Here is a 10,673-nt window from a genome sequence, read left to right as displayed (position 1 = left end):
ACCAATTTGGGAGTGGTTTTCAATCCAATTGCATGATGAACCCAAGCTCCATCACCAAAACGATTTAGCCTTGCATGGGCTTTGTGATCTTGACTTGCTATCAATTGAGTTAGGATTCTATTACATTGAATTGGTTGTATATACTATTATTTACATGAATTTATCATTATTTTATGATGAAGGACGCATGTGGATCCATGTATGAAGAATTGAACATGCCTAGCTTAGTATTCTAGGAATTCACTGTAATATGGCCCTTGTGATGATTAAATATTGAACTCGATTATGTTGTGGTTATTGTAACTACTATTTTAAGTCAATATCATGGTTGAATTGTGGATATAAATCTTGTACGATCAAAATGAAGAAGGCTTGGCTTGAATTAATCTAGGTTCTTCTAGTCTATTCAGTCGTAACTTGTGATCATGACGTTAGGTTAGTTGTTATATAAATTGATCATGGTTAATGTCTATAGATTCTGCCTATAACAAAATATGACGATGAACTATATTTAATGAACATAATATGGGTTAATTTATGATAGTTTGAATAGGATTAATCTATGTAAACTTACCTTCCATTAACTCATTATATGAAGCATGTTTGTGTCGACCTTAGTGGCAATTGTAGTAGTGTCTCATTTAGACTATGATTTCATTAGCTACTGCCTGATATGTACATTATTTCTAAAATGTTAATGATGATAAAAACCTTGCATAATCAATAGTATTGGTTTATTCCCCTCTATACCCTAACGAATTGACAAGTCTAATGCCTATGTTGTAGCTTGATTTTGAAATGCTTTAAGCATGATTTCTTTATGATTAAGTGTATTATTAGCTACTTCCATAGACTTTTACCATTAATGAAATATAATTGATGATCAATTCAAGTGAATTTGATTAAAGATCTATGTTCTTCTACTTCCTAGTACATGTGAGATGCCTTGTATGATGTTATAGTATGATCTTGTAGCGACTTGTACATGGTTCCTTCTATGATTAAATTACATGTAGATACTTCCCTATATATTATTTGTTGATGAACAAGGTGTATTGATCAATGATTATCAAAGGGTGAGAAATTTGTAAGAATGCTTATTTCTTATACTTTTCGTATAGTATTGTAATTGATAAAGCCTTGTATGGAATTTTGTGGTATGGTCCACTTATGGTGGCAGTGTTTACTTTATTGTCAAATCTATATAGGTTTTGACCATGGCCATGAAGGAAAATTGATTAATATAAGAGCATGTGCTTATGATGATACTATATGAAGCTTATACCTACTTTCCTATTCTAGTTGTGATTTAGGTTGTATGGCAATTGTTTAAGGAAGTGTATATCCATGTTAGGGTGCTTCCATTGATTAGTTAAAATGGTAAACAATTCCTTTCCTATGTACCCCAATGTGAATGCATGAATAGCACAAGTCAGGAGTTTTAAGTGTAATATGAAGTTGGTGTGTCTCGTATACTATTATATGTTGTCTACTTTATGCTTGAAGGTATATTATGGTCTAAGAGGTTGTCTGCCTCAATATGTTGTTGATATCCATTAAGTGATCATGTTGACCAATGTACACACACACTCACATGCATGTAACAAGTAGTATAGGTCATGGTGTCTAAATGAAAGGTTGTTCTCATTTTCACTAATGTCTACTACTATGCATGTAAACTATATGTATGTGAAGTATGTTATGTATTCCTTACTAGGATGATTTGATAGGTGTACTAGTATGGGCAAGGGTATGGGACTTTACCTATGCATTGCACATGTGTACCTTGATAGGATAGTTTTAGTTATGGTTTCTATATGTATGAATATATATGTATTAACTTGTGTGACTTAATGTGTTGTGTGAAACGTTTGCTGACATATATGTATATACTCACACATTTATGAAGATCTACTCAAGAGAGGGGCCTTGAATGGTGTATTCATGTGTACCCTAAACTTGATGATGCTTCAGATATGCTATGTTCATGTGAATGAATTCTTTACATGATTTAGGTTGATGAACTTCCATCTATGACCTATCAGTTAAGCATATGAAGGGATTACTCTCCTAAATCTATAATTTATAAAGTAAGAGTAAAATAAAGGTTTTCAAGGAAGGGAACTTAGCTTAAGACCGAGTGAACTTGAATGTGAGTGTGTGTCCCTTTCTATGGTAGGAAGGTAGGTCATATAAATCTCATGAGGTGGATAACTGCAATATCTCAATTAGCATAAATAGGGTTTCCATATGTGAATAACTACACTGTCTAAACTTGGCATAAAGAGAGTTTTCACATGTAGCTCCAAGTTCCATAACTATGTTGCCATCATAAGATACTAGCTAGTGGATCCACCAAGAAAGCTATGTCACATTCGGTTCTACTATGGTTGGTAGACCACCTCTTTTCGGTGTGGGGTTCTATGACACCGGGATCCATGTTTAGCATCACATGGTCTATGTCGATTAAGGCTATAGTTTCCCTAAAGTAAAATGAACAATGGAAGGTAATTGACAAGGACCCTAAATAGAATGACTTAAATGGATTACTTAGGATAGGTGGAAGTAATGAAACAATCTAAACATTGCACAACTAGCTCCATAGGAAGTTCTAGGAAGTTGTTCTAATGCATATCTTTATGTACGTGTTCCCTATGCATGACATTGTAGAATTTGTCTACTTGTTATGAATATGTGCATGATGTGAGTCTTTATGCGTGATGTTGATCTTGCTGACTATATGATGAAGGTCCTAACTTAACTATGTCTATGTGGTATTATACTTCTATAATGGTATGTGTTGTCTTGCGTAGATGATATGTATGATCTTCGTTGTGGTCCTAAGGTAATACATTTCACAAAGTAACCCTAAAGGATTACTTGGGAGACTAATGAATTAAAAGAAATAGTTCACCGTACAGAGAAATGAGCTCATTGTAAAGTGACCTCAAATTGGACTTAAATTCTATATGTGCTTTTCTATGATATTTGGCCTTTGGTTGTGATTCTATGAAGTATGAGAATGATATAAATGATATTGTTTAAAGGTTTCATAAGGATTTACTCAAAAAGGCATGAAATATGATTTTCAAGAAAAAGGTCCCTTTTAAATGCATGTTTTTGCAGGGTTGCCATACTTAGTGCATTCTTGTACTAATCCCATTCTTCACTACTTTTTACACAAAGTGTAGATTATGGATGTTTAACCGATGTCTTGAATGGTAAAGAGCTTGATAGGTGATTCCCAAGCTCAAGGAAAGGAATCCTTAGGTCCAAGTATATCCTAATGTGTATTTAGTGTAAAGTCTTTAAATATTGTATAGTTATGTAAAGTGTCTTATGTTTCATGTCCCTAATGTATTCTAATGTTTTTGAGTCTAAGATGGAAAACAGACTTAGATTCCATATGTGTATTACGACTTATATTTTTTATGTATATGAAGTAAAGTTTCTAGAATATGAGGTGCTATGAAATTTTTTAAATTTTCCACTAAATTTACTATGTCGATGTGATGAATGATAACTATGGGCTTGTATAAGACCTCCAAGAGGTCAAGTACACCATATTACTTCTAGGGGGTGCTCCCTGGTTGTGACAAACGTGGTATCGAGAACGAGGTTTTTAAAAGTGGTTTAGGGTCTAAGAAGTCTCATATTGCCAAGTCTAGTAGAGTCTTGTATTATTGGTGGTGAGTCACAACACAATAAATGGTACAAGAGACTATCAAACGATAGAGTTTACCTTCTCCATCATTCTCATATCGTGCCATAGAACTTAACTCAATAAGATCTCTCTGTTATATTTTCTTGTTCAGTGGTCTTTTAGATGTGATTGCTTGGATGAGATTATGTCTATGCTAGAGGGAGAAAAGGTGACTTTAAATGCTTATCTTGGTTTTATGGTTTGAATGAGTATGTGTGAAGGTGTATTTTTGTATGTTTTGATGATGTGATACCAATTATGACTATATATGAAAACTATGTGAAATAGCATGTTATGTGTCATGATATAGTTAAAGTATGTTAGAAGTTATTAAGGATAAAAATGAGTTCTTTTGGAATGATGTGTTCCTAAATAGTTTTGCATGATGGTAGCCTTATTCTATGAGTTGAACTTGAAATGCTTGGTGACTACCAATGGAAGCATGATACCCTAAGAATATGTGCTTAAAAATGTCCAATGTTTCCCTTCGTATCTATATGCCTATGAGAAGTTGCCTAGTGTGGATTGGAGTCCTTTGTATAGACTTTATCCTACATAAGATGATAGTATGTTTTTCTTGGTAAAGTTTTGTATCCCATATTTATTTTCATGCTTTTCCCATCAATTGCCTAAATGTTGCATTTTTGGAATTTGAAATTATGCTCCTAAAAAATATAAATAGCTTACTGTAAGATTTTTGAAGAATCAACTAAGTTGATCTTTTATTAGATGTTGTTGTATATAGGATTGATGTATATGAACATAATAATGAATGTAAAAAGGAGTTTGTCTATTTGAAATAATGAATGAGAGTCTTATGGCACAGTGAGTTGTAGAATTTTTCTAACTTCTTATTGTGTTGTGAGTCCCTTGATGTTGTGGAATTGATGTTTCCCTAGAATTGGGGGTAGTACTCTTATCCTTGTAGGGTGATGATGTGGGTTTGTTTGACCTAGAAGATACCTTACATTAATGTTAAAAGAAAAGAAAGAGTCCTTATGGATAAGTCTCCTTGTTGTTCCCCCTAATGATGTATGACCTCCGTGTCTATTGTATTATATAAAAACCTTATGTGGTTGAATGAGATGACCTAACTTGATAATTGGGGATAAATTGCCTAGGATATGAAGTTTAGGATGCCTTGTTCGACTTATTGTAAACTTCTTCTAAATGGTAATAACTTTTAAGTGATGCCAAATGAAGATTGTTTAGTAAAGATCCTCTTGAGTTGGGGTTAAGTTGCTCTTATTTTGGTTTACCCTAAGTGTGGTATGGTGATTGAGTAGTAGGGTTGTAGATATTTTCTACCATTGACCTTCTATTCTTACTTGAGCTTGGATATAATAAAATTTTAGTAAGCTTGTCCATGAATAGAGTTTTGCATAAAGTATGAATTGCATGACCTATCACACCCCGAGCTACCCCTGAGACGCAGACACAAAACCTAGGTTCACAATTGATCCCAAGCGAACCCTGTTGGCATGATCATGAGCATACTAAAGATAATAAACTATTGCGGAAGCTAAGTCATACTTAAAATGAAAAGATGGGGAATACCCATATTCTATAACTAAGATATTTGAAAACAATGAGTTTTATACAAAAAAAATATTAACTCAATACTAAGCTGAATCTAACTATGAATGAAAATAGCCTTAAACTGGACTAGAAATACTGGGACAAGCCTCCAACTATATCTAGCAAAAAATGAAACTAAATGACTAAACAGTGAAATGACACTCGTGATTGTTGTCCTCGGAGAATGAGGACTCACCACTGAATCTGCTGAACTGGAGATTGGGAAATGGATATATATGTGATCTCGATGCTAAGAACCTGAACCTACATCACGAGAAGATGTAGCGCACGTATGCGTCAGTAATTGAAAGGTATTGAGCATGTAGGGTAGAGTAAAGTTGAAATAAAACATAATTGAACAAGCAAAAAAACAAGTATAATAATCTGAATGTGATGTGCTGATTTCAAAGCTAGCTGGATGCAACGAACAATTTATAACATGCTGAAACTGAATACTGAATATACTGATAAATGGTCAATACAGAGAGTCTGAATGAACTATGGGAGCTACTAATAGCCGATAATAAAACCACATGAGCTAAATGTGGAGTCCGATGTACGTCCAATCAAGAGGACCTAATAAACCTTGCCAAAGGGATAGAGGCATGCTGGCGTGATCACTAAGCTGTTTACCCACAGAGGGGACTTACATCCTACTCGGCTAGTAGTTTTGGGACTATTGGGTACGCTAAAGCCTAGTCCAACTCGGTATTATTCTACTCCCAATTAATTCTGTAAATTAACTGATTATATATGAATTTATGTAAATACTGAATAGCTCAAAACTGAACATGCAAACTGAGAATGCAATAATTAATCTGGTTATTATGCATTTATAACTGAGGCATGTATATCTGACACGTCTGATATAAATGACCTAGCATGTGTAATTCAAGAACTAAAGAAATACAAAGCTAGGGTTCTGAAAGTCATGCGGTAATCTGAGTAATAACATGATAATCTGATTTGGAACATATATTTAATAAATTCATGAAGTTATTTCAAAGTTCTAGAAACCCTAGGTTTAATCATGATAATAGAATCAAGAATCTCACTGAAACTAAGGACCCAATGGGTGAAAGGAACCCACTAGTGAAATCCCACATACGTGGTGATGAAATCTGCGGAAAAATACTTAAGTTTCGGGGCTGGAACTGCTGGAGCTTGTGGCATTCTTGAACTAGGGTTCTTGAGCTTTTTCTCCTCTCTTACTTCTAATTTTCTAAATTTTAATTTAAATCCGATCTCTACGCATTTCACCGCTCCAGTGGAAATTCCCTCTGCCCCTACCGTACTCCAGCTTGGTAGTTTATTGACTTGGATGTGTTTTAATTATGTCTATTGGCTTAAACAGACTAAAATATGATGATGTAGGTTCAAAACGACGTAACTTAGGGTTTAAACAGAGTAGGAAAGGTCAAAAAGACCACTGGAAAGGTTGCTTTCGGACCTCACAACGGCCAGGACTGGCGGTCCGTCGTTTGCCGGACACCCCATCATTGTGCCCGTTGTGAGGGACTGTTCGACAAGCCTTTACTAAAATGGCTATAACTTTTTACTCAGAGGTCTGATTTTAGCAAAGTTGGTGGCTATGGAAAAATAATTCAATAATCTATCTCTACGTAGGTAATGAAAGACCTAATTCTTTTTGTTCTAAGAGTTATGATCATTTTCATTTGACCCAACTGCATTTCCCCTAACTGGCTGCAAATTTTCCACCTACGGATCATAGGTCCACCTACGAACCATGATGGTCATCCTAGGTCTTGTTAGAGAGTGGTTGAAGGGAGTCTTGATCGACAGTCATGGACTACAGACCGTGGTTTGACCTACGGACCATAAGTCTATCCGTCGTCCAAGACTTAACCAATTTTTCTAGGCTGAAATTTTTGGGAGTTTCTGATCCCATCGACGGTTGTGTAGGTCAGACCGTGGTTTAGGCTACGGTCCGTCGATGCCACCGTGGGTAGTACCTACCAATTTTTCTAAAAAACTAATTTTTGATCTGTTTTCGGCACGGGGTGTTACATTATCTCCCCTTTTGGAACATTCGTCCTCTAATGAAGACTAAACTAGCTGAAATAGAGGGAGAGAAATGCATACTCCACTACTTAACACTGAGAACTGGTTCTGACTAAATTGAGTTCTGAGTGTATGCAATTACGGTAAAAATGAAAGTACAAACTGAGGGAACATAATTCTAAAACTGAATTTACGCATGAATGACTGTAAAAATGAAGAAGAACTATTACCTCAAGTGGAGTGGAATCGGAAGGAAAAAGGTAAGGATACTTGGCTTTCATGGCTGCTTCTGCTTCCCAATTAGCTTCCTCTACAGACGGGCTCCTCCACAAAACCTTGACTTAAGCTACTTCTTTGTTTCTCAACCTTCTAACCTGAAGGTCAAGAATCTCAACTGGTACATCCTCATAAGAAAGACTATCTTTCACCACCACACTCTCTAATGGTACTATAGAGGCTGGGTCACCCACGCACTTCTTCAATAGTGAGATGTGGAAGACCGGATGCACTGCTGCTAATTTTGCTGGAAACTCTAACTCATATGCCACCTTGAAAATCCTTTTCAAGATATTGTAAGGGCCTACATATCTAGGACTGAGCTTCCCTTTCTTTCCAAATATCATCACCCTTTTCATAGGTGAGATTTTCAGAAAAACCCAATTATCAACTTTGAACTCTGGTTCCCTTCTCCCACATCTGCATAAGATTTCTGACGACTTTGGGCTGTCTTAACTCTATCTCTAATGAGTTTCACTTTATCCATAGCATAAAGGACTGAATCTGGTCCTATCAAAGCTGCTTCACCTACTTTAAACCAACCAACTAGAGATCTACATCGACGTCCATATAAAGCCTCATAAGGGGCCATCTGAATGCTGGAATGGTAGCTATTATTGTAAGTAAACTCAATAAGAGGAAGGTTATCATCCTAACTACCTTTGCAATCGATCACACAAACTCTCAACATATCATTTAAGGTCTGAATGGTAAGCTCTGCCTGCCGGATGAAATGTTGTACTAAGGTTAACTTGACTACCAAGACCTTTTTCAATGACTTCCAAAAATGAGAAGTAAACTGAGGACCTTTATCTGAGATGAGAGACAAAGGAACCCCATGCAACCTCACAATTTCAGTAAGGTAAAGCTTGGCATAGTCCTCTGCTATATATGTAGTCTTGACCACCGAAAAGCGAGAAGACTTAGTCATCCTATCAACTATCACCCAATTTGAGTCATGTTGTCTGCGAGTACGAGGTAACCCTGTGATGAAATCCATATTTATCACATACCACTTTCAAGTAGAAATATCGATCTCTTGAATCATACCTCCTGGTTTATGATGTTCTACCTTCACTTGCTGGCAATTGGTACACTTACTCACAAAGTCTGTTATATCCCTCTCATGCCATTCCACCAATAGACTTCCCGCAGAACGCGGTACCATCTTAGTGTCACCTTGATGAATAGAATACCTGGAGTTATGAGCTTCTATAAGAATATGTTGCCTCAACTCTCCCACATTAGGAACACACAATCTACCTTGGTAGCGAAGTACACCATCTCCCTCTTGGGAGAAAACCTCCACTCTCTGATTGTTGACTGCACCCTATAGTTCAAGAAAGATAGGATCACTCTCTTGATTTTCCTTAACCTCAACTATCAAAGACGATTCTTCCCCATTCTAAACTGTTACACGCTGTCTGATATGCTCATAAGCCGAACTCCCAAGCGAGCAAGCCTGTGAGCATGCTTCACTAACTCCTTTCTTTTTTCCTCAACATAGGCTACACTACCCATAGATAATCTACTAAGAGCATCGGCAACTACATTCGCCTTTCGAGGATGATAATGCACACTCATATCATAATCCTTAAGGAACTCAAGCCATCTCCTCTGGAGAAGATTCAAATCTTTCTGGGTGAATTCATACTGAAGGCACTTATGATCGGTGAACACATCTACATGAACACCATACAAGTAGTATCTCCATATCTTGAGTTTAAACACCACTGTTGCAAGCTCAAGGTCATGAGTTTGATAGTTCTTCTCATGCACATTAAGCTTTCTAGAGGCATAATATATAACCTTATCTCTGTGTATCAACACACAACAAAGGCAAACTCTGGATGCATTGCAATAGATCACATAACCATCTGAACAATCTGGTAGAGTCAAGACAGGAGCTGTAGACAATCTATTTTTCAATTCTGCAAAGCTTTTCCCACAATCATCTGACCATTGGAACTTGACCATTTTATGAGTCAACCTAGTCAATGGTGAGGCTATGGATAAAATTCCCTCCACGAACCTTCTGTAATAACCTTCTAGACCTAAAAAACTTCTGATATATGTAGCTGAGGTAGGTATGGTCCATTGTTTCTTTGCTTCTATCTTTTATGAATCTACGTGGATCCCTTCGCTAGATACAATGTGCCCAAGGAAAGCAATGGATTGCAACCAAACCCCAAATTTACTAAACTTGGCGAATAACTCGCGATCTTTGAGAGTCTGCAGAACAACTCTCAAATGACTTGCATATTCTTCCTCACTCCTAGAGTAAATGAGGATATCATCAATGAAGAAGATAACAAACAAGTCTAAGTAATTTTTGAGCACTATGTTCATCAAATCCATGAAAGTTGCAGGAGCATTGGTTAGTCCAAACGACATAACTACAAATTCATAATGACCATACTGAGTTCTGAAGGCTATTTTAAAAATGTCACTATCTCTGACTCTGAGCTGATTATAAACCGAAATGAGGTCTATATTTTAGAAATGACTAGCACCCTGAAGTTGGTCAAACAAGTCATCAATCCAGGGGATGGGATACTTATTCCATATTGTGACCTTGTTCAACATTCTATATTCAATGCACATTCTGAGAGAACCCTCTTTCTTCTTTACGAACAATACTGGTGCACCCCATGGTGAAATTCTAGGTCTGATGAAACCCTTATCTAAAAGGTTTTTCAACTGCTCTTTCAACTCCTTAAGATCTGCTGGAGCCATTCAATAAGAAGGAATAGAAATAGGCTGGGTATCGGAAAGAAGATCAATTCCAAAGTCGATTTCTATGTATGGAGGAACCCCGGGAAGATCTTTTGGAAATACTAATGGAAATTCACAAACTACTGGAACTGACTCAAGAAATAGGGTTTCAAGGCTAGAATTTGTAACCCAAACTAGATGATAGAGATAACCCTTAGATATCATCTTTCTGGCCTTAAGGTAAGAAATAAATCGGCTCATAGGCTCTAGGCTACTACCCTTCAATTCTAAGACTGGTTCATCTGGAAACTGAAAATGAACAATCCTAGTTCTACAATCGAGTGAGGCATAACATGAGTGTAACCAATCGATGCCTATA

General features: G+C 36.5%; 1 protein-coding gene across 1 annotated transcript; it reads right to left on the bottom strand.

Annotated features, from left to right (window-relative positions):
- Positions 1-7,949: 7,949 nt before the first annotated feature.
- On the bottom strand, positions 7,950-10,315 carry LOC138339144 (uncharacterized). Its single transcript, XM_069290466.1, has 3 exons — positions 10,093-10,315; positions 8,997-9,465; positions 7,950-8,190 (listed from the first exon to the last, which is right to left on the bottom strand). The coding sequence occupies exons 1-3, from the start codon at positions 10,313-10,315 to the stop codon at positions 7,950-7,952; spliced, it is 933 nt and encodes a 310-aa protein (XP_069146567.1).
- Positions 10,316-10,673: the final 358 nt, after the last annotated feature.

This window comes from Solanum lycopersicum, chromosome 10 (assembly GCF_036512215.1).
Source record: "Solanum lycopersicum chromosome 10, SLM_r2.1".
NCBI classification, from domain to species: domain Eukaryota; kingdom Viridiplantae; phylum Streptophyta; class Magnoliopsida; order Solanales; family Solanaceae; genus Solanum; species Solanum lycopersicum.
Note: the sequence above shows the minus strand (reverse complement) of the source record. Positions and strands in the feature narration are given on the sequence as shown.